Source organism: Meles meles, chromosome X (genome assembly GCF_922984935.1).
Source record: "Meles meles chromosome X, mMelMel3.1 paternal haplotype, whole genome shotgun sequence".
Classification (NCBI taxonomy): domain Eukaryota; kingdom Metazoa; phylum Chordata; class Mammalia; order Carnivora; family Mustelidae; genus Meles; species Meles meles.
Genome location: NC_060087.1, coordinates 104,999,999 through 105,024,910, shown reverse-complemented (window position 1 = coordinate 105,024,910; position 24,912 = coordinate 104,999,999). Strand labels below are relative to the sequence as shown.

The window sequence follows — 24,912 nt, the reverse complement described above, 5'->3', positions numbered from 1 at the left end:
TTAATGGGGCTTCACTGCCTTTTCTACCTTCTTCTCCACTGATTTGCTTTTGGCATCACCACCAGATAGTTGTAAAACAGATTCAAGTTCATCTCTTGCCCCTTCTCTTGCTCACTCTCAGAAAACAGCAGGTAGTAAGAAGGGAGAGGACAGAGGAAATTCCTTGGTAATCCGGAAATGGAATAAGCAATCGTTGGAGATGTGGTACTCATCATACTATTATCCATAGCTGAGAAAGGGGTTGACTTATTTCAAAAGGCTGGCTGGAGGAATGGCCAAAGCAAGTGATTTGAGAGGTGCCTGGCAGGTAGCACTAGTGTCAAAGAAGTTGAAAACATTTAGGTTCTACTGAACTGTTTTTCCTACTTGCATATCGATTATCAGATAATCTGGAAATCATGGGCTGGCAATAAGGTTACTTGATAACTTTGCAGCAGTATCAACTGAGGAGAAAGAGAAAAGCTTGATTGCTGGTTGTAATTAGCAAAGAGCTGGTCTAAAGTTTTAGGGGTCTTCAGGATACCAAAACATCTGGGTGAACAGTAAAAATTCAGCCAACTATGTGCAGATTTGTTTTTGGTTTATGTAACAGCAAACATCTGGTTATTTGAAAACTTCTGGGCACTTGGCATCATGTGGATGTTTTAGAGTCATCTTGACACAGTCCATGGCTCCTTTGTAACCATGCTGAGTGTGAATGATGAAGTCATGAGAGCAATGTATCCAATCCAGCTCAATTTTCATTCTGCAACTCACTTGAATGAGAAAATTAGGTCCTCTGGGCCTGCTAAGAACATGAGAAAAAGACCAGGAAGAAGGTGCTAAATGCTCTAGGCATCAGGTTAGCCACTGCAAACTCAACTGAGCCGAAAGCTTGGCTAAGCTGTCAACGTCATCAGTTCACACTGGTGGGAAAGGAAGTTATTGCTTTCTGACTCACAGTAAAACCTTGATTAATTGGAATCCATAAGGGATGAATGGAATTTTCAATAGGAGTACTCATTTTGTTTCATTCTTCGCTAACAACATGGTTTTATTTATGTATTTTTTTCTCAAAGTGCGTGTATCCACTTTCTCGCCTCCGGGAAGCAGCCTCTAATGTTTGAGGGTCAATCCAGATGGAGAGAAGATATGGGAGACAAAGCTGAATGTGACCTAATCACAGGTCATCTCTTGGCAAGTGATTTAAAAAAAATCAATTCCTTGCAGAATTCTTCTTTTTTTGGTACTATTGCTGCTTTCTCATCAATGTGGAGTAGTGAGGAGGGGCAATTCAGTTAGTTGGGATACTGGTTAGGTGAGTTCTGGTTAATCAAGGTTTTACAGTAAAAGACCTCGCCAATGCCTGGTAAGATTATGTGCTGGAGAAAGTTGTATTTGAATTTATCTCTTTGAAAGTGCTCTGTATCAGTGTTTCCAAACCCATATTATACTGCAGACTGGCCAACTAACTTTTCCATCAGGATCCTGAGGAATGGAGAGAGAGAGAGAAGAGCAGAGGTGTAACCATTGTCTCTGGAGGAGAAAAGTGTTGGCTTGCCTGTCTGTTGGCCTGTATATGGGAAACACTGTTCTTCACCTTAAGATGCCCATGGTATCTTGGTTGTACAAGAGTTGATCTTACATGCTTCAATATAATTCACATGCCCTTTGGGTCATGGAGGATTCTGTTTTCAGGTCCTCTCTTGTACTTACCCAACGTGTCCTTCCATTACTTGGTATCATGGCTTCTGAGCTTGCCCCTAGTTCTTGTTGCTTGAAGGAAGGCTATTTGTTTCATTCTTTTTAGCCCTGAAGAGTATTGTGGAGCCAAAGGAATGCCAAGTATGATGGATTTTCCCATGAAGGCAGCCTGGATAACAATTAGACCTACCTGAACCAAGAACATGGCTGACGAGAAGCCAAATCAGGGATTTATACACATAGAGTATCACAGTTAGGCGACGCACTTGTTTAAATATACAAAATGTCTCTGCCAAGTTTGTATATGGGGTGGCCTGTTGAAGAAAGACCCCATTTAACTTGAAACCGAGCTTGTCCTTTGGCTTTCAAGTTAAGCGGGGCCAGCTTAAGCGGGCCATCACATACCAAGAAAAACATCTCATCACTCATACACATAACTGAAGAAGTCAATTCTAATCAACCAACCAACAAACCAACCAACCAACCAACCTCTGTGAGCAACCATCATGCCTTAGGGGGGAAAAAAGCTGTATCCTGACTTCTTAGTAGATAGATTTGATTTCTCATACCTCTCATGTGAGGCAGGCGGGGATAGTCTTAAGGCAAGCCTGGGGCTCTTGAAAGCCTAGGCCGCTGAAACCTACACCATGGCCTTCATAAGGCAACCAGTCTGGCATATGAGGGGAAGGGAGGGGTGTGGAGGGGGAGCCTCTGTCTGGGAGTTTAAGAAGGGACCCAAGTTAGATCAAAAATGTGGGCAGTGCCCTCGAGTCTTTCTGGTTCCCAAAACTGCCAGGCAGGGGAATAACCTGGTCATTCCACCTTATGTGTGAGTCTTGTGCTCTCTCCTCAATAATAAGATAACAGTCTTGCCGATTACTCGTCACTAAGGGTACCCGGTTGTGGTGACATTGAGGCTGACCTTGGAGTCACCGCCCCCGCTGCCGCACTCTCCTTTGTCGTACCACCATTTGTTTTTCAATTTGTCCAAGAGGCCTTGCTCATTCAGTTTTAATACTGCCAGGTTAACAGCATTTCTTGAAACGATAAAACATAACTTGTAAGAAAATGCACAAATGCTTAGGAAATCGTTAACGTATAAAAAGGAGCACAAGAGGACAAATTGGCTAAATTTCACAGAACGTGGAGCTATAAAAATGTCTGTACAGCAAATACAGGGTTAAATATTGGAAGGTGGCATGGAGGATAACATTTGCTCAAAACTGAAGTGTGCGGGATGGGGAAATTGTCTTTGAGAAAAAAAGTAACAAGAACACCACATCCATGCAATTAACATTCGTCACATATGGCACCATAACTTGGCTTTTACCATTTAAATTGAAAAAGCCGTTGAACTGTAAAATTAAAACAGCAACAAACAGTCAGAGAGGACAACACAGAGAGAGAACATTAAAAAAAAATGGATGCATTAAATCGATGAAACCATAATTTACCGTCTTATTTAACTCCATGGAATAGTGTAGGTTTTAAACTTTTAAAAGTTACCTCAAAATCCACAAGAAAGAAAATGACAACAAAATGCATCAGGGTAGGTGGAATACTATAACAACACGGATATTGTTATATTATTCCACCCACCTTAATGCTGAGCCTTTAGGGGTTGCCACACCATAGCCTTTGGAATCCAGATTTCCACCAACTTTCATGGTATCACACGGTTTTCTCTGCTCAATGTACTCATTCATGGTTGACTCCAGCAGGAAGGCGAACTTTCCTTTGGACTTCCGCACTCGGGCCACTCCATCTGCTGTTGTTTTGGTAAACACAGATGGCTCTGCTGATTTCATGTAAGACCACATTTTTTCATAGACAGCAATTTTGGACCTCTGCAACAGAGAGAAGGGTTCTTAGAGTTGCCAGATACCAACATTGTTAAAAGGCATTGGCGCAGTAGTTTCTGAACGTGCTTGATTGCTGTCCCCGGGAAGAAAGGTCAGCCACATGTGACCCGGTAGGTACACGCATACGTCTGTAAGCATGGTTCCAAAATAGGTTTCTCAAAACCACACTCGTCTTTGCAATGTGTGATGCTCTCTGAGATATTCTATCTTATTCTAATTCACTGAAAAAAAACCCCAAAACTAAACCAAAAACAAACCACCAGTCAGGACCCACTAATTTGATTTCATGGCCCCACTAATGGGTTTGCAATGGGTTCAATCTTCCTCTCCATTCAGAAATATCCCCTACAATATTCTGTTCTGTGACTACCCTTCACCTGCCTGAAAAAAATGTCATTGGAGGGAAGTGTCCAACCATTTTAGTGAGCCCATTCCAGCACAGGGCATCAATTACTGTAAGAAAGAACTTTCTTATTCTGAGCTGAAATTTGTTTCTCAGTAACTCCCAATCTTTAGCACTATCTGCTAGAGCTATGCAAAGCAATCCTGTCCCTGCTTCTGCATGATAGCCCTCCAAATGCTGCAAGGCTGTTGTTATACTCTCTCTTCATCTTTTCATCTGGTCAAACTCCATTGAAGTCTAAAACTATTTCCAGAATGTTCACAATTTAGGTCTATCTCCCATAGGATTCTAGCTGGCAATTCCTCTCTTCATTTAAATTGCCTGGAGATAGGCATGGTACTTCAGATATCTGACAAGGACAGAATGGAAAGACACATACTTTGCTTCTTGTCATTGGAGCATTATTTCCTAGCACAACGCTGCCTGAGTTTTCATTAATGTATTTAGCCTTTCATCCATCCTTTTAACAAATATTTCTTGAGCACCTGCTATATCTAAAGCACTCTATTGCGGGTGTGAAGGTGGAGGCCAAACTCAAACTGTTAGTTCTTCCTGCCAAGCCAAGTTTCCCTCATCTTTACCATTTTGGATTTTGAATTTAATGCCATTAAATTTCATCTCAATTCAGGTGGTCCTTAGAACATGTACTAAATGCTTTTGGCTCTATGTTAGGCATTCTGGAGAATATAAAGGAAGTGTGATCTCAACAACCCCATGACTTCCAATTGATTTGGGAGCTGGAATGAAAACTCTACAGAAAAATTCTAAAGTACTATTTGACCAGAGGTGAGGTCATATGGTAGAAACTAGAAACTCATGCCATGACATCAAGTGTCCTTTTATGGGCTTTCCTGGCCCCAATCTCAGTTTTTTTTTAAATTGTTAGTTTAGTTGATCTCCTCTGGACTTTGGCCAGTTACATTCTTGAGGCCTGCTTAAATAATTCCAGAGGGCCAGAGCTCCCAGAGCTATCCCCATGGAAAGTGTTTATGGCAATCAAAACCCCCCACTGAGGCCCTCACCGGGCCACTGAAATTGTTCACTGAGATTGGAAATATGGTTTCCATATCTGGTTTGCAAAAAGAACAGGAAAAAAAGCCAAAATGCCTGAAGCCAAATGAGCAAAATGGAGAATGGTAGGAAATGAATTTGGAAGGATAATCAAAGGTCGGATCTTGTAGGTCATGGTAAAAGTTTGGATTTATTCTTATTGGAAACTATTGAAGAGTTTTGAGGAGAGCCGTGATAAGATCCAATTTAACTTTTTAAAGTGTTACTCTGGCTGCTGTATGGAAAACCCACTCTAAGGTGGGCCAGAGTGGAAGCAAGGGGGCTGGTTAGGGGGCTATTCTAGTAGTCCAGGGGACTTGACTAGGTTGGGAGAAATGGAGGTAGAAAGAAGAGATTGAATTCAAGATATGTTTTGGGGGAGATAGCACACAAACCTTGCCAATGGACATCTCCACCTTATGGTCCTATAGACACTTTGAGATTAAACATTTCCAAATCAAACTTACTATCTTTCTTTTAAAGCCTGGCTCTCCTAAATTCTATCAGTAAACCACCTAACATTCAGAAATAACATTTCATAGAAAGTTTGGTTTCGGCTCCTTCCTCAGCCTCTCCTTATGCCATGTTTATTCTGACATAGAAATGTAGGATCTGTCCTTTTGTCTTCTTTCCATCCTCATTACCATTGCCCTGGAGCAGGTTCCCATCATTTTTTTTTGGTCTGGACTACATTGCTTCCTAATTGCTCTCTCGGCTTCATCTCTCTCTTCAATTTATCCTTTAGTGATCCTTCCAAAATGTAAATCTGATCATTCTTTAAAATCTCCTGAGAGTTCCCTAAACCCTACAGGACAAACTTCAGACTCTTATATATGATATTCAAGAGGATTTATGATCTTGAACTACACTCTCCTATGAGCTAGTCCCTTTGGACTACTCACTATTCACCGAAATAGGCTGCACAAGTTCACGTCTTATGCCTTTGGTTATGCTTTTGTTTCTGTCTGAATTATCCCTTATCATCTTACAAGGTCTAAAGCAAATATCATGTCTTCTGTGAAATCTTTCTTGACTCTCTCCTGGCCCTAAAGAAGTGCTTTCTGGTGCCCTGAAAGCACTTTTGCTCATACCTTTGCTACAGAGCTTACTGGAATGCATTTTGGAGAGTTGGCTATGTGACTGTCTTACATTACTGGGTGATATTGAGGACAAAGTCCATGCCTGATTCAGCCTAGCCCTCTTGGCAGCCAGAACAATGCACATAGTAGACATTCAAGATATATTTGCTTAATAACTGAAGCTTAGTCTGATCAAGGTGATATCTAGATTGTTGGTCAAAGATATTGGAAGGTTGGTGAAAAATGGCTACCAGTTTTAGAGCACTGTAGAATTCTAGATCTGAAGTTACTCTCAAGATCATTGGGTCCAATTTCCAGCTGAACCAGTCAGGATATAAACTTTGTAATCTGTTTTGTTTTGTTTTGTTTTTGTTTTTGCCATGTGGTCTGCCTTTTTTGTCCACACCAGTAACTCTCCCCTAATAATCAGATTGAAATCTTACCCATCGATATTTATGCTCATTCCATATTCTCATCTAGCACATAAAACAGTTTCTAAACATCACAATGAATTGTATTCTCAATGATTGAATTTTATCTCAGTAGGAATTTCCTCATCAGTGGCTCAAAAAAATTTAAAAAATAGTAAATAATTCAGATTCACCAAAAGATTTAAAAAATACTGTAAGAACACCTTGTACCTGCCACAAAACTCAACAAAATATTATGAAGTCTGACTATATTCTCCTCCCCAACTACATACCTTTCTCCAGACCAAAAGTAACCATTACACTGAATTTGGTCTTTATCATTCCCTTGCATCTCTTTATATTTTTACGAGAATAAATACATCTCCTTTGTGATAGTTGCAGAGCATTTCAATCTATGGCTATACCATACTTTATCTACCCAATCTCCTATTGAAGGATTTTAGGTCATTTCCAATTTTTTTTTTGGTATTAGAGATAACACTGTCGTTGGTGTGTATTTCTGTGCAGTTGCAAATCAGTATTTTGTGTTCATCTCGCCCAGTCAAACCTGAATGAAAAGGGGAGGTGAGGTAGACCAATTTGTTTCTTATGCTATTTGTAAATAGCCTGTGGCTTCCAAAGATAAATTTATAAGGCAAGGGCAAAGGGGTTTGCGAATTCTGATCTGAATGCACTATAATTTGGATTCATTTACTTCATAATTTGCTTCAGCTCTTTGACTGCTGATACAGGTTAAAAGGTTTATTCCTTTAGGTAATGATGCATTTCTAAGAGAATAAATGGCAGTGCTTGAAATGGGCACTTTAAATGTGTGTGGTGTACATGCAGCAGATATTAATGAATGGAGTAAATGAAAAGTTAGTGGTAGAAATGATTGGGTCCTGGTTGGTGACTAAATTCTGAACTAGGTTAAGAAGGGGAAAAAGCAATAGCTCATAAGTGAGAAAAATTAAGCTGAAACATTTGTCTTCCTAACTAGTAGTTAAGAGACAGTCTAACATTAAGACCAAAAATAAGAAAAAAAATCACTAGCATTTTTTTTTTTTTTGGAGTCTGTCTTATTTTGGCTGAAATAAGAAGGCAATAAAAGGGATTGAATCTTAGCTCAATCATCTGGGAGAAATTAAAATATTATGGACAGGATGTGTAATAGCAAGTTCATTTTTCTCAAACCCACCACAATTCATTTATTTCATCCCACAGAGTACTATGTTGTACCAAAGAAGGAATGAACAAAGGATATGCAGAGAGGCCATGTGAAATTTTCTTAGCACTACTAGATAATTAGCATATGAGATCCAAAAGGAGAAATTCATGAATGGAGGAGGAATAGATTAAGCCAAAGCAACAGATAGAGCAGAGCCCTAGCATTCATGGATTCAACAGTCACTGTTCCAACTATTTGTAATAAATCATGAAGGTCAACCATATGGAGAACTTTGCCTTTTTCTTGAGTAGAAATTTGAATCTTGGGCCCAGTGAGGTTGATGTGTGGAAATAAGTGGTCAGTAACCACACTTAGCCTGCCACTAAGACTTAGTATGTCTTTGCAGTGGTGCTGGTTGCTCCTCATCATTGTGTATATTATTCCTCTGGAGACCCAGGTAATACAAGGTAACTGTATAGTGCAGTGGTTGACAGTGTGGAGTCACATGGCTTGGGTATGACTCCCACTTGCTGGGTGCATAAATTTGCTAAGCCTCTACGTCCCTCAATTTCCTCATCCATCAAATGGGTAATTTTTTAAAAAAGGTGCCTACTTCAAGGGATTCTTGGGAGAAATTGCACGAGTTAATAAATGCATCTCAGAACAGTGCCTGGCACACAGGCAATGCTGAGAACAGAGAGTTTAATTTGTTTTAGTGGTAGAATTTAATAGCTTTATCAATTACTTTAGTCTCATAGTCACAGAATCATTTCTTCATTTCATGGAGGGAATGATATGTTCACGTGTTACTCATGTATTTGGGTCTTCAGATATATTCCTGGTAAATACTCATAGTCTTCCATCAATAAAAGTTGTTACCATTGATTTGGATTTAAAAAATTTGTTGCGGGCGCCTGGGTGGTTCAGTGGGTTAAGCCTCTGCCTTCGGCTCAGGTCATGATCTCAGGGTCCTGGGATCGAGTCCCGCATCGGGCTCTCTGCTCCACGGGGAGCCTGCTTCCCTTCCTCTCTCTCTGCCTGCCTCTCTGCCTACTTGTGATCTCTCTCTCTGTCAAATAAATAAATAAAAAAATCTTAAAAAAAATAAAAAATTTGTTGGAAGAAAAATGAGTAGGATGGCAAATTTTCCTTTAGAATTTATGTTAGGTAGTTTAGTTGAGATTTATACATTAAAATCCTCATTAACCAGAACACTGCTACTGGGGAGACCTGGTGAATGAAGTTTTCTGCCTCCCTAAGAGTTAAATTGGAATGTCCACTTGGTCAACAGAACAGCCCATTGAAATCAGTAGAGTAACAGGCTTTAAGAAATAGAAGAGACCTTAAAAACCATCTGGTCCTGCCCCTCACCCAATGCAGCAATGGCTTCTCTGCTCAAATGTCTATGGAGGTAAAGCACTCCTGAGCCCAGAAGAGTAGTTTATACTCTTATAAACTTTATATATAATATATAAATTATATAGTTTATAACAGTTCACGTTGATGGAAAATTCTTTTTGCTGGGCTGTCATTCTTCATGAGAGTCTCTCTCCCCTCTAGTCCTAAGCCTTCTGCTTGACTTGGGTAGTCTTTCCTTTCTGCTTCTGTTTCTCCATTGTAGGTAGCATTGGTTATATTGCTTTATAATGGTCATCTCCAGCACAATCTGAGAACCTTGGGAGTAGGAATGATGTCTCTCTCTCTCTCTCTTTTTTTTGTCTCTGCATTCCCAGAGAAATGTCTCAGCATTTCTTAATGGTTGCTGGCTTTGTGATTGACACAATGCCTGGCATGTAGGAAGCTCTCACTATATATCCATGGAATGAATGACTATTACAGTTGCGGTTCTAACTACTGTCCTAATTCTGTACTCTGTGACAATACAGAATAAATATGCTCTTTTCCATATGGCGTACAGCCTGAAGATGACCACCACCATGTCACCTGTTAATTGTCTCTTTTGCAGGCTAAACATTGTAAGGCCTTCATTTATTAGCCTTATGACATGAATTCCTGTCATTCCCCTCCTGTATCTGGGATCCCTCATCTTCTAGATACTTCTTAATTTTTCAGAGTCTCTCCTAAAATGTGGCTCCCAGAATTGATGATAATATGCTTGATACAGGGCACTAACACAAATGACAATGATACAGTATCTTCTCACGATCTGGACATGAGCACAATTTTTCATTTTGACAGGATTCAACAGGAATTTTTTGATATGTTGATAGTTGAGAATTAGCTGCATTAACAAAACAGACTAATACATTGGAAACATGATTGTCAACAGAGGCATGCATAATCTGCTAATTCACAGAGAGGCTGAGTTCTCAGTCTCTACCTCTCTCCCTCAATTTCACTGTTTTCTTTACTCAGAGATCCATTCTGTCCCCCTTCTCTGGCATCAGTAGTCTTGATTCTCACGGAGATGTTTGGTGATCTTACAGGGGTTTCTATTACTGGGGTGCCTGGGTGGCTCGGTCGGTTAAGTGTCTGATTCTTGACTTTGGCTCAGGTTGTGATCTCAGGATTTTGGGATTGTGCTCTGCGTTGAGCTCCACATTCAACATGGAGTCTGTTTGGGATTCTCCCTCTCCCTCTGTCCCTCCCTCCATGTTCTCTTTCTCTCTCTCTCTCTCTCTCTCTTTCAAATGCTTTCTTAAATTATTTAAAATAAAATCATTAAACACACAAACAGTCCCAAGGGTTTCTGTTACCCTTAAACAAGGGATAATTTTTATTTGAATAGGAGATTTGTGTCCCAAAAAAGTGAGTGAGTTTCTTGGCATTGTAAAAGGTGATATTCAGGAGCTGGAAAAAGCCAGCCCTGCAAATAGGCCAATAACGAAGGGGGAAATGGCGTGTTCCAAACAAAAATGCCTTACCCTCACTCAATTTGGCTTCTCTACTTTTATTGTAGATTACTTATTGCTTAACAATTTGGTCAATTTCTTCTCTAGATTGTACCTTTATTTAAGAAAACATCGTTAAAAACTATAATCTGCAATTTCTTCCAAATTACTTAGCATATACTCTGAAATTTCTACTTTTTAAAAAGATTCATTTATGTATTTGAGAGAGAGAAAGCGAGAGTGAGGGGAGGGGCAGAGGGAGAGGGAGAGAGAGACTCACAAGCAGACTCCATGCTGAGTGTGGAGCCCAGTGTATGGCTCGGTCCCATAACCCTGAGACTGTCATGACCTGAGCCGCAACAAAGAGCTGGATGCTTAACCCAGGTGCCCAGAAATTTCGACTTGTAATAAATGTTTGGGGCAGGGCACTGCTAGCTGGTACAAATTCAAAAAGGTGACTTTGGTCAGTTGTCTACCTGGACTGAGCACTACAGGACTCCTGTGTACCTCCTGTGCCCTCCCTGTTGTGTCATTGTGTTTCTCAAATACTGGGATATGAACAGGTGATCCTTGTGAGGCAAGGCACTGGAAGAAAGGAAGCTGATGCCATGACTGCTCTGGGGAGCTCCTGACCTCCTCTTTCCTTCCTCTCTTCTCTGCCTTCCTTTTTTTTTTTTTTTTAAGATTTTATTTATTTATTTGACAGAGAGAGAGAGAGAGTACAAGTATGCAGGGCCACAGGCAGAGAAAGGGAGAGGGCGAAGCAGACTCCCCACTGAGCAGGGAGCCCAATGTGGGGCTCAATCCCAGGACTCTGGGATCATGACCTGAGCCAAAGGCAGATGCTTAACCGATTGAGCCACCCAGCTGCTGCTCAGCATTTCTTATTGGTTGCTGGCTTTGGAAGAAGACAGGTGCTTTTGTGTCCTAGTGGGAGGACTGGGGGGAGAGCAAAGTCTGGATGGTGGGGACGCATTCTCAATGCTTTAATATGGTTATAAATCTTAGGTCTACATAAGTTCTTTGCATGGTCACTCTGAAACTGGAAGTTTCAAGCACTTGGATTAGGCCTATGAAGGGGAGATTTCTGGGGCAAGAGTGTTGCTCATCACATAATCTTTCAAGTATTTCTCTTTCTTAATCAGAGATGCCTTAGATTCATCATAACCAGAAGCAGGAGACAGTTGAATTTCTTTAAACTTCCTATTCACGTAAGACCTTCAGGTTGCCAAAATGATTTTATACATGCCATGCTATGTAACTTCCAGGGCAACTTGATGCGGTAGAAGCAGCAGGATTTGCATATTCATTGCTTCATCTCTAGCACCTCGAACAGTGTCTGACATGCAGAGGTTCTCAATAAATATCTGTGGAATGGAAGGATGAATCCCTGTTTTATAGATGAGGGAATCAAGAGTGAGAGAGGGTAAGTGCAGGGCTGAGGCCAAGGCCAAGCGGTGTCACAATGGACATGTTCCATCAGTTCAGCACAGAGTCACCACAAACAAATCTGGGTAATGCAGCGCTTGCAATGAATAGCCTCCAGATGAATCCCAACCAGAATGCCACCCTGCCAGGCTTCTGATACAGAAATTCAGGAGTTGCTGCCTGTTCCATAACTTGCTGTAGGTGATGTAACTAATGAGGACCAAAGCAAGATGCCCTCCAAGCCTGTGATACCCTTCGAGTCCTTGGAACACATGGTTACAGATTGTTTTCCTATGATAAGCCCAGCCTTGTCGGCTCTGACACTGACAATACCTTTCTTGGTAAAGGAAAGCAACTCACCTTCAAAGGCATTTTTAATTTCTTGTTCAAGCCTTTTTTTTTTAAGTCAGGATAAACTGTCAATTAACCCCAATTATTTTCCATTAAGGTACTGGAATCAGTGAACGTTCCTGTCACTCACTGTAACCCTGCTACCAGCCCCTAGTGTTCATGCCTCACCATGTGACAGGATCAGAGCAATTTGGAGCAGAAAAAGAGTAGCACATCTGGCTTGCCAAATGCACCTGACACATGGTTTTCTTCCACATCTGCTTTGAAGAAGCCAGACGCTCCAATGAGGTGCATTTGGAAAAAAGAATCATTGAATTTTACACTTTCTTTCCCTAAAGCAAAGGCAATGGTTTCCATCTTGACTTGGAGCAAGGAACACAGGAAATTACTTCATTTCTAAAGCATGACCCAGACCTCAATTTCATTGTCTTTCTTTCCTCCATTTCAGGTTCACACATTTCTAAGCATTCAGATAAGTCCTGCTTGTCAGTTTCCTCTTGCTCAGTCAGCAACTGCTATGTGACGATGTATTACAGGTGCAAGCCAAGGGGGAAGAAGGGGAAAGAAATACTAGTTTCTATTTTTAGTTTTTCTATTGGTGCATTAGGATCCTGTCTGAATTATTTTGGGGGCTGGGCTTTTAGACAACTTCAGTGGAATTGGAGGTCACCTTTTGCCCAGACATTGAATTTTGCCCTCAGAGTGTCTGGGTACTCATTCCAAGTGCCTTTGCCTAACTAACATTTTCACACTGTGCTCTCAAATCCAGGGACAGGTTTCCTACCACCTCAAGGAGTTTCAGATGTCTCTTCTCCAAAGGTGCAGGTGACAATCCAGATCAGTTTCCAGTGACCTTTCTAGTGTCCTTTCCTAGCATGCAAATTCAGATCAATATTCTGATCCGTCTTCTGCTTCTCTTGCCAAGTTAGATTAAGAACATTCCAGTGGGTTGAAAGTAGCATTGGTTGCTGTATGACTTTGAAAGCTGGAGTCAACAAACATTTGGAGAAAATGGTTCTAAGATCTTACTATCCTATTCTGGGGGAATAGAGGAAGGGACCCTGTATCCTCCACCCTGTGACTCTCAAATCAACAATGATTTTGCCTCCCAAAAGACATGGCAATGTACGGAGATTTCTTTTTGTTATTACAACTTTGAGAGAGGAGTTCTACCTGGATAGAAGCCAGAGATGCTGCTAAATATCCTACAATGAACAAGACACCCCCACAACCAACGACCTGGCCTGAAATGTCCATAGTACCACAACTGAGAAACCCTGCTTTATAGGTTTTGATGGAGCTGTGATTAAATGGGCAAAACAACAATAATTAACATTTAATTGAGCCCATACTTCCAGACTCTGTTTTAGATGTTTTACTTGTGTTAGCTCATGTAATTCTCACAATAATTTTTTGAAACAGTTTATATTATTATACCATTTTAAAAGTGCACAGACAGAGGCACAGAGAAGTTAAGTAACATGCCTAAGGCTGTCCAGACAGCAAGTGATGGAGCTGAGAACTCACTCATGCAGCCTCCAGATTCCGTGCTCTCCAATGGTACACTGTCGAGGTAGGTTAAATGATGGTTGCAAATTATACTCCAGGGCTGGACCAAGTTCACATAAATTCTGCTCAGAATGGTGCCTATGCTTTAGCATGGCATCAAATGGCATGACATTTCTATTATTCCCTCTGTAAAATGTGAGATTGAAGACTAAGATGTCTTACTCTTTAACCACATGAAGTCCTCACTTTTTGAACCAGAAGTCAACAAATTATTTCCCCCCCTTTATTCTAAGAATGAAAACATACGTATGGACTACTAGGGCTGTGATCAAGAAAGACTGAATCAACTTTTATTGTTTCTGATACTCTAATGTTTTATTCTCCAACCTGGGCTGTACCAACTCTTCCCTATTTTCCTTGCCAGATAAAAGATGCCTTCCTCACTCCATCTTGCTCACAGAAAAGGATTGGAAACATTCCAAGTTGAGCAAAGAAATGATGGGGGAAAGCCTCAAGTGGGATCCCCTGGCAGGAAAACTTGCACTTCAGCAAAGATCAAAACACAGCTAGAGGAATGATAGCCCAATGGTGAACACATCAATTGGTTAAGGGAGAGGTGTGTGCAGGTATCAAAAGGTGACTTTTCTCACTATATACCCTCATGTTTAGATTGTAGGATCTATTTTCAGAACAGAGAATGGGCCACAGAGAAAGTGTGACTGCCACACCCTTTAACTACTAGCTAAACCAAAGTCTCCAATTCCCTGACTCCTAAGCAGTGGATTGCTTCTAGGCCTGCCGTCACTATTGAACCTTCTATGGTTACTTCTCCCAACCTGTTGGATTCTATTTTTCAATGAAATTTCATTTTCAGCAATCCAGAGGCTATAACCCTTGGCCAATTGGATTTCACTTTCAAGCTGTGTTTTTATGTATTTATTTTTTTACAACTAAGGCATTTAAAAGAGAAGTTCAATTTGCTTATTATTCTTGAATCAGTTATAATTGTAATGCAGAGGCCAAGCCTGACAATCCAGGGCCTAGGAAATGAGAGGAACAAATATTTTTCTATTAAAGGGAAAAAAAATCTATCCTGGAACTGCAATATTTTGAGTTTGCACAGTGGCTGTATCTTTGAGTCCTTAGAGCAAGAATTATTTTCATGCTAGGGAAGAATATAAAAAAAAGAAGTAATTTGTTCAGGAAGAGCCCAAATTTTTCATTTAGTTTTTTTGGGGGGGAGAGGTAGATTTCCAAAAGGTGAACTGGAACTAATCCGAAGAGATGTTCTCTTAAATCTAGCTCATCTGTTTTCTATCTGTAAATAATACATACCTGGGCAGCTACTGATCACTGTTCCTGTGACTCTGATGTAATTGGCCTGAAGTGGGGCTGACAAATTAAAAAAAAATCTTCCTAGGTGATTCTAATATTCAGTCTGGGTTTGGAACAATCAACAAAGATTCTGCAACAGCTAGCCACCAGTTGTTGCAGTGAATACTGACAATCAGAAGGCTGCCATTTATTAAGCACTTAGGGTCACCAAGAATGGTGCCTCATACTTTACACACATTATTGTGAGTCCTCGAAATGGCTTCGTGAAAAAACATCATTTCCATTTTATTGATGAGGCAATGGATGACTATTTACTGATTCATTTACTGGTTCGAGATGATAGAGCTAGTAAGATTTCTAGCCCTGACCTCTCTAAATCCTGGACTCATTCTCCCAACTCCCTATGTGGTATCTCCACTTGAATATCTCATAGACATCTCCAACTTTGTATGGCCAAACTGCACCTCTCGATTCTCTGCACCTTGACTTGCTACTCCTCCAGTGTTCTCCATTAGAGGAAATGGTGTCACCATTCAATTCATCCAGTTGTTCAGGCCAATCCCCCACAGTCATCCTTGACTTTTTTCTTAGCTCTTACATTCTGTTCCCTGTCAGCTCAATCTCCACTATATATATTCAAAATCCAACCACTTCTTACCATCTTCACCCCAGTCCAAGCCAGTCATTTTTCACCTGAAAGACCATCCTCACTTCTTAAGTGGTCTCCCTACTCCTCAACTTTTACCCTTGCCTAGAAGTCTGCATGGTCCTTTTGTGCATAAATTGGATTATGTCTTTTCTTTGCTCAAAGCCCTCAAAATGACTTCTTATCAAAAACAGAAAAAGATCCAAAGTCCTTACCAGGGTTTACGAAACTCATCATAACAGGCTCTGGTTTGTCTTGTTTCATCATTTACTGTTCCTTCCCTCTCTTACGTCTCTTCAGTCATGTGGGTTGTCATTCTCAAACCTACCAAGCATTTTCCGATGTCAGAGCCTTTGCTCATGCCGTTGCATCTAGAACAAATCTCCGCTCACCCTACTCCAACTCATGTTTGTATGGCTTCCCCCCTTGATTCCTTCAGTTTTCTGGGCAAATGTCACCTCAGTGGAGAGGCCTTTCCTCCATCAGCTGAGATGGAACAGGTTTCCCAACATATTTTTTCCTTACCTGCTTGTTTTCATTTCACTTAACACCAGCCAAAACATATATGTTATTTACATATTTGTTTATCTTTTTTTGTCTCATCCACTAAATTTCATTTGAGCATTTAGAACAAAGACTGTCTCATAGAAGGTCCTCAATAAATATTAACTGAATGAATAAATGAATGAAGTAGCTGAGATTTAAACCCAGATCATTTGACACGGAAGTCTATATCGTTAATTACATTGTCATCATTTGTCTCCCACACCATCTTTCAAAGCATAGAGAGGTAAGGTGATAATTGCATAGATGCCAAGTGGCAGAAGTAGTGCTCAAATCTAGGTGTTGGCTTCCAAAACCTGTTTTTTTTCCTACTAATAACACATTGCCTCCCAGTGCAGAAATTGCTAGTGACTACATTGACCAAAATGCCAGTGAATTCATTGAGGATTACTTCTTTGACCTGTCATTTCAACATGATTTTATATAGCTTTCATCTTCCTTGGTTCAGTTTTGAAGCCTGTGCAGTATGCTATGAGGTAAAGGCACCAATATAATACTGCACTAGCTTGTCACAAGGTCCTAAATCCTGCCTTTATAGATCATGCCTTCTGTTTGACTTAGACAAATTACTTAAATTCATCTAATGCTCTAATAATTGTCTCTGAAATGGAGATAGAATATGAAATAAGGTAATTTATATAAAGCACCCAGCACAGTGCCTGGAATGTGGTAAATCCTCAATAAATTATATTACGCTATCATAGCAAATGTGAGGGCAACAAAATTCATATGCACCACTTTTGTATGATTTGGTTTATTAGAGAATTTGTGCTGGAGGAATATGGAAGGGACGGAGAATCAAGCAAGGTCTTGGGGAGGGCAGGCAAGAGGGGTGATGTGGGATGATAGGTTCGGAACACACAGAGGGCATGTCCACATGTAGGTGGGAAGAAGGATGATGCCAGGTTATGTGCTGTCAATGCTGCTGAGAGAGACTAGGATCAATGCTGATTCATTAGATGCTTAGGAGAGAATATATTTAAGTCCAAATACGGCCACTAAAATGTTCAATTTCAATATATTCACATCTCACCTTCTCTGGTGGCTCTCAATTTTGAACAGTTGGGTTTTAGATTTAAGTCTTTTCCTTCTTGCTGTTAGGAGTGTTCCAGTAAGTATTATTTCTGAAGGCGCTATGCTGATTAAAAAAAGTGGCTGGCTGGGGTTTTGTCTGGCAAACACACTGACTGTGAAAGCTGCAGGAAAATTGATTTTCTGGCATTTGCTTGTCCTGGCACAAACTCTGCAGCATGGAAGCTCAAGTTACAGAACCTTCTGGTAAGTGTGGCATGTGGGGGGTGACTTCAAAAAATGATTAGGTTTCACTAATCTTCACCACTGGTGGCCAGAGGCAATGGCCTCTATATGCAAAAGGGCAGATAAGGCTACTATTTTGCTCTTATTTCCTTTAGAGAAGTAGTCAGCCACTTAGTTTGATACCTACTTAGAAACACAAATCAACATACTTCTTTATACCCTCATTCTACAAACTCAGGCCCTTGATCCCAGCCTGTTTTTATTCTGCCTTGGCCAGCATGCATGCTGTGAAGAAGCCATCCAGTCACCAATATTCTGCCAGGGGCTGGCCTGTCCATGGTGAAATGTGCAGTTATTATTATTATTATTATTATTATTATTATTATTATTATTATTTTGGTGCATAGAGCAGAAGTTAAGAACATAGGTCTTAAAGTTATAAAGAACTGGCTTTGATACTTATTAGCTGAGTGACTTTGGGCAAATCATTTAACCATACTGAATTTCAGTTTCCTCATCTGAAAAATGGTAATAAGTGATAGGTGACAGTGATAGGACGTACCTCACAGTGCTCTTGCAAGGATGAAATGAGAGATTGCTTTATAATGAATTTAGCACAGCTCTTGACAACATAGTAAGCACTCAGTTACTAAGTTAGGAAACTTAGTTAAGTGTCTCCTCCTTAAAGTAGTTGCATCAGGCAAAAATCACTTGGGCATACACAAGAACTGTTTCCTTTAAATTTATGCTATTGTATAAAATCGAAAAATAAATGAACTCCTGGGTCTAGGTATGCCATGAAAGAATATCCTTGTTACTGCTGTCTGAGAACTACACTCTCCTTCAAAAGAACAGAGCATTATACAAGGGAATATTTGTGGCAAAAAAAAAAAAAAGAGTATGTTCCCTAAGTTCCCATTTAGCCTGATTTTGTCTTTCTGGCTCTGTGAGTTGCTACATTAATTTGTTTGGATGCCCTCTCTTGGAGTCTCCTTTCTAAGAGAAGAATTCCAACAGAAGTAGGCAGGCAGGTGACACTATTCACAATTTCCCCCTGTTTTTAAAAAATAGTACTTCCCTGTATCAGCTATGACAGACTGGTTGAAGGATTGAGTGTAATCAAAATTAAAAGTGGTAGAATCTCCAGAGATGCTTTCCACTAAAAATTCCAAATAATTTTGCCAAATACTCATTTCAATGGCCTTTGCCTAACATTTTCAAACTGTGTTACAATTACATTAAGGTCACACCTGCAAATTTGCCTTTTCTGAGTCACCAAAGGGAGTATGGGACCAGCATTTCATATGGAAGTGAGACTGGGGGAATTAGGTTGAATATTAAGGCCATTGGGCTTGGTTACTGTCATACAGTGATCACGCTAAACAATCCTTAACAAAAGTCCCACACTGAGGAGTGTCTGGGTGGCTCAATCAGTTAAGCATCTGACTTCAGCTCAGGTCATGATCTCAGGGTCCTGGGATCAAGTCCTGCATCAAGCCCCACATCGGGCTCTGCACTCAGTGGGGAGTCTTTTTCTCCCTCTGCCCCTAACTCTGCTCATGTTCTCTCTCACTCTCAAATACATAAAATTAAAAAAAAAAAAGTCCTACACTGAAACGAATGCTGCCAAACAACAAGTTTGTAAATCAAACCCCATTAGAAATAGAGACATTGGGGAGGGGAGGCGAACCATAAGAGACTATGGACTCTGAAAAACAACCTGAGGGTTTTGAAGGGTCAGGGGTGGGAGGTTGGGGGAACAGGTGGTGGGTAATGGGGAGGGCACGTTTTGCATGGAGCACTGGGTGTTGTGCAAAAAGAATGAATACTGTTACGCTGAAAAAATAAATAAAATGGAAAAAAAAAAAGAAATAGAGACAGATTCATGAGCTGGCGGAAAATTGTTGTTGTTTTTAAATAATAATCTAGACAACTAGGTTGTTTCATATTCAGACCTGTGTATTTACTGCTACTTTTGAACAGAATCAAAACCAAAGTACGAAAGATTAAACCTAATCAAACCTAATCAAACCATTATTTCATTTAACTTGAGTTTCTGATAGATAAAAGTTATCACCTCTATTCAGTAAGGAGCAACAAACTGCAGAGGGAAGCCGTGTTGAATCTTAAAGGATTTAGAAGAGTAAAGGGAACCTGAAAGTCCAGGTTGCATTTCCAAATTTCATATATTTTCTAGTACCTGTGAAACTTGTGGCCTGTGGGATAATTTATTAGGAGTCATTGGTTTGAAATTCATTCTCCTTAAGTCCCCAGTTTGGTGCCAGTACCTTATTACCAAAGAAATACAGTAACTTGAAAAACACGCCCTCTATATCTCAAGCAAGATCATTATTATCTGGTGCTCTTCCAGACAGGTGGAGTAAGCCAATAATACTTAAAAAAAAAAAGTTATGGAGTTTTCCTCTAAGAATCTCCTGTTTGCCTTCTATTCCAACACTGATCAACCAATGGCAGACCTGTATCAGCCAAAATGCTTACTGCTCACTACCTCCCACCCTCCATCCCCACCAGTGTGCCACTAACAGTAGTAAACTCAACAAATTAAAGACTATTTGTGCAGACCCGTATGTTTTTCAGAGTCCATTAGGATAATCTGTCACTAAGAGTTATCTGGTTTTCTTTCTCAGAATTAGAGAGCTTTTTTCTCTTAACCCAAGACTTTTTGTCACTTGCAAATTTTAATTTTCATTAGGGTGGCTTTTTCCTTCACAGTCATGCATGTAAAGACAACAGAATATTTAATTAAGAACCCTCCTAGACAGTCATCTCTCTTTGAGGCTTGCTTTCAATACCTTCTGCCTTGGAGTTGTTTGTCAGTATGGTGGAAAAAAATGGACTCCCTCCCCCACTTCTACATCTAATGGCAATCTGCATTTCTACTGATTTCTATCCAGGTCATTCATTATCCACTCACTGAAAAGTATGTTATTAATGAGAAGCAGGTAGGAGTCATGCTGTCCTCCCCAGGTTTAAATGATTCTTTAAGATGGTATAATCAAACAGATATGCAAAATAGGCCATTAATGCAACATTAAGCTTACAAATTTAAATACAAAATCAGGGAATGCAGAACTTTTTAAGTTTCTCATCGTTTCAGTCTTGGCAACATGGGGCATGCTGAATATATAGTACAGTGTTGGGAAGACACAGATCCAAAGCATTGAAAAAATAACTGATGTTTGTAAGGAAGACTCCAAGATTAGCTACCAGACTTCTGGAATATTGTAACCGTATCTATGTAGATTGGCTCAACCTCAGGAAGTAAGGTTTTCAGCACCTTCAAACTTGCCTTTCCCTGGTTTGTGCTGCTATGCCTAGATAAGAGTATGCCTTCTATCATGTAACAGATGAATTCCTAGAAAAAGCTGTGCCATGAATTAGATTCATTTTTGAAAATCAAATTTTATTTCTCTTTCGATGCATGGGCTGTTTTATGTTTATTTCTGACAGCCCTCCTCTTAGGTTTTTCTGACAAGCAGTTAATGATCTGTAAACATTGAAATGCACTAGGGGATCTCCATTTTCCAGGGAAGAGTATATTTCTAATGTGAGTAATTACTATTTATTGTTTTTATCAGCTGTGAATTTTCTGATATAAGGATTACTTAAGGAAGGGTCCGGCTGTGTTGTGTAATCAAAGGTTTGGGAAGAAAAGGGAAGCTTTCAAGATAACAAAGGGCTTTAACTAGCCCCTGTTAATCTCTGGACTGGCAGGAGGGCAATCCCCATAATTTCCTGGGAAGATAAAAAAGCTGGCACAAAGCAATTGGAGGTGGGAGGTCCTGATACATTGGATATTGTGCTGTATCCCCGAAGTGCCACTGGCCACCAGAAGAGGTATTCGTGGTAACAGCATGGGTCCCAGTGGAACTGAAGGGAAAAAGATTGGACAGTAGCTGGACAAAAACTGATCTGGACTCCACAGAGGAGAGAAATTACTCTTCAGTGGGGTGGGGGTTGAGGTCTCATCTCTGTCATAATCAGCACACACACTTCTGTTTGGGAGATGGTGATGGTGGCACCCTATGGAAGGTAGAAGGAAGGTATGTTTCCTACTAAGTACTCATCAGCATTGGAGATAATTTGTGGTAAGAATACCCTACTACCTTGTTAACATCTCCCCATGCCAGCTTCACCCTGTACGATTGTGAGCAATGCCCACTGCATGCACTGACTGGAAACCTAACCAACAGTCTCTAACTGATTGTGTGGATGAAGGCTGGACCGTCTGGTCTCTGGTCTGGAAAGCATTTCTCTCCTGCTTGGGAACCAGAATGCTACTACTACTGCCCCAGTGCCTCACACTCCTATTTCCCTAATTCATATAGCATGCAGAAATGGCAGAGATGATGCAGAATTAGCAAAAGGGAGGGAGGAAGAAAAGAACACAGCAATTCCTCTTCTTTTTTGAAGGCCCAAAGAGGCAGCACTTCAGTGTGGTTACAAATGACCATCATACCATTCTTTCCTAAAAAGATGAGCCCTCATAAGCTCTTCTTATTAGAGATACCAGGAGGAGGGGTCCAGCTCAAGTTCTCCTCACCAGTCACTTGCACTTACTCCTAGGAGGCTTCACCCTGCCATGTGGGTACCTGGGGCTCTCCACTCCCCAAGTCTCCTATGTGGGGAAGGTTGAATCTCTAGTCTCTCTAATGGCTCTTTAAGAAACAAATGCAATTGTGTGTGTGGCCCAATGCCCAGACCCAGCAGGTAAAATGGGAAAAGGGAGTGGGGTAAAGAACAGGGAGTGGTGCATTAGAAAAGTGCTTCTGAGATAAATCAAAACCACAATAAGATACTACCTCACACCTGTCAGCATGGCTACAATGAACCACACAGGAAACAACAGGTATTGATGAGGTTGCAGAGAAAGGGGAACCTTCTTGCAGTGTTGGTGGGATTGGAAACTGGTGCAGTTACTCTGGAAGACAGTATGGAAGGTCCTCATAGAGCTAAAAATAGAATAAACTATGATCCAGCAATTGCACTGCTAGGCAGTTACCCAAAGGATACAAAAATACTGATTCAAAGTGGTACATGCACCCTGATAATGCTGTTTATAGCACCAATGTCCACAACAGCCAAATTATGGAGAGAGCTCAGATGCCTGTCGACTGATGACTGGATAAAGAAGGTGTGGTATAGGGGCACCTGGGTGGCTCAGTCGTTAAGTGTCTGCCTTTGGCTCAGGTTATGATCCCGGGGTTCTGGGATCAAGCCCCGCATCGGGCTCTCTGCACTTCTCCCTCTCCATCTGTCTGCTGCTCTGCCTACTTGTGCTCTCTATCTCTCTGTCAAATAAATACATAAATACATAAATAAATAAACAAACGAATAAATAAAATCTTAAAAAAAGGAAGATGTGGTATATATACACAGTGGAATATTACTCAACTATCAAAAGAATGAAATCTCACCATATGCAATGACGTGGATGAACCTAGAGGATATTATGCTAAGCAAAATAAGTCAGTCAGAGAAAGAAAAATACCACACGATTTCACTCAAATGTGGAATTTAAGAAACAAAGAATAAATGAAACAAGATGGGATTGGGAGGGAGACAAACCATAAATGACTCTTAATCTCACAAAACAAACTGGGGTTTGCTGGGGGGAGGTGGGGTTGGGAGAGGGGGAGGGGGTTATGGACATTGGGGAGGGTATGTGTTATCGTGAGTGCTGTGAAGTGTGTAAACCTGGCGATTCACAGACCTGTACCCCTGGGGATAAAAATACATTATATGTTTATAAAAAAAAAATTGGATGGAGAGGAGAAGGAAGTTGAGGGAAATTGGAAGGGGAGGCGAACCATAAGAGACTATGGACTCTGAAAAACAACCTGAGGGTTTTGAAGGGTCGGGGGTGGGAGGTTGGGGGAACAGGTGGTGGGTAATAGGGAGGGCACGTATTGCATGGAGCACTGGGTGTTGTGCAAAAACAATGAATACTGTTACGCTGCAAAAAATAAATAAATTTAAATACTAAAAAAAAAAAAAAAAGAAACGAAACAGATGAACATATGGGCAGGGAAAAAGAAAGAGTGCAGGAAACCAACCATAAGAGACTCTTCACGATAGAGAGCAAACTGAGGGTTGCTGGAAGGAGGTGGGTGGGGGCTAGATGGAGAATGGGGAGTAAGGTGGGCACTTGTGATGAAGTGCACTGGGTGTTGTATGTAAGTGATGAATCACTGAATTCTATTCCTGAAAGCAGTGTTGCGCTGTATGCTAACTAATAGAATGTAAGTAAACATTTGAAGAAAAAAAAATTGTGTCCAACTGAAAGGCAGGTCTTTTCCTTCTGGACCAGTTTTAAAATACACACTCCTCTTCCTGATAATATTTACTTCCTCCTAATTCTGAGCTCTTCCCAGTGACTGGGTTCATGTCTACCCACCGAAGTTCCTCTGGGCTGGAAACTTTGAGGCACGAGGCTCCCTGAAGGATCTGAGGAGCAGTAACACAGCACAGCTGCCTCATCATAAAACACATGCAAAAGGACCCAGAGGGAGGGAGGCCAGAGGTCATGTGATAGTGGAGAGAGCGTTGGTTAATAGCCAAGAGTTCAAAGCTCCTGTTGAAATTTCTCATTCTGCCCCTTTTCATTTTTTTTAAGGTCCTTTCTCATGCCTGTAGTTTCCAACAATATTTTAATGCTTGAACTTCCCCACGTGAAGGCCAGCTTTTCTGTTTGTCTATCTACTGTCCTATACCTGGCGATTTCAGACCTTGGCAGTGCCTGAATCGTCTGTAAAAACCCCCAACACAGTAGCTCTGACCCCTTGAGACCCCAGAGGTTACATGGCGTAAGAGAAGGAGGGAGGGCTGGTAGCTTCTGTCATGCTGGTGGGAGACTTCAAGCTCCTGAGCAATCTCTACAATCTGTTCCACTGTTTTCTTTTTTAAGATTTTATTTATTTATTTGACAGAAATCACAAGTAGGCGGAGAAGCAGGCAGCGAGAGAGGGAAAAGCAGGCTCCCCGCTGAGCAGAGAGCCCGATCATGACCTGAGCTGAAGGCAGAGGTTTAACCCACTGAGCCATCCAGGCGCCCCTATTCCATTGTTTTCTTTCTCTTTATGACATTTCTTGTGTCCCTGCTGCTTTCCGGTTTCTGTTGCTTTTGTTTTTCTGTGCTGACTAGCACCTACGGATGTTCACTGAAATTCTTCCAGGTAGGGCCATTGGAGGTAAGATTCTCTGAAGCCTCTATGAAATCATTAGTATGGCATCCTCAACCACGTGACACCCAGTAGGTTAGAGAAGGAAAGAGAGAGGGAGGTAAGGGGCAGTT

At 40.9% G+C, this 24,912-nt stretch overlaps 1 protein-coding gene across 5 annotated transcripts in view; it reads right to left on the bottom strand.

Moving 5' to 3' along the window:
• Positions 1–24,912, bottom strand: part of GRIA3 (glutamate ionotropic receptor AMPA type subunit 3) — a 291,350-nt gene that overhangs the window by 21,200 nt on the left and 245,238 nt on the right. For 4 of the 5 annotated variants that reach the window (XM_045995279.1, XM_045995280.1, XM_045995281.1 and 1 more), the window contains one exon: positions 3,283–3,530. In XM_045995279.1, the coding sequence (XP_045851235.1) occupies positions 3,283–3,530 (248 nt within the window). Of the gene's footprint in view, positions 1–2,605; positions 2,721–3,282; positions 3,531–24,912 lie in introns of all 5 variants that reach the window. The other variant, XM_045995278.1, reaches the window with a different exon arrangement.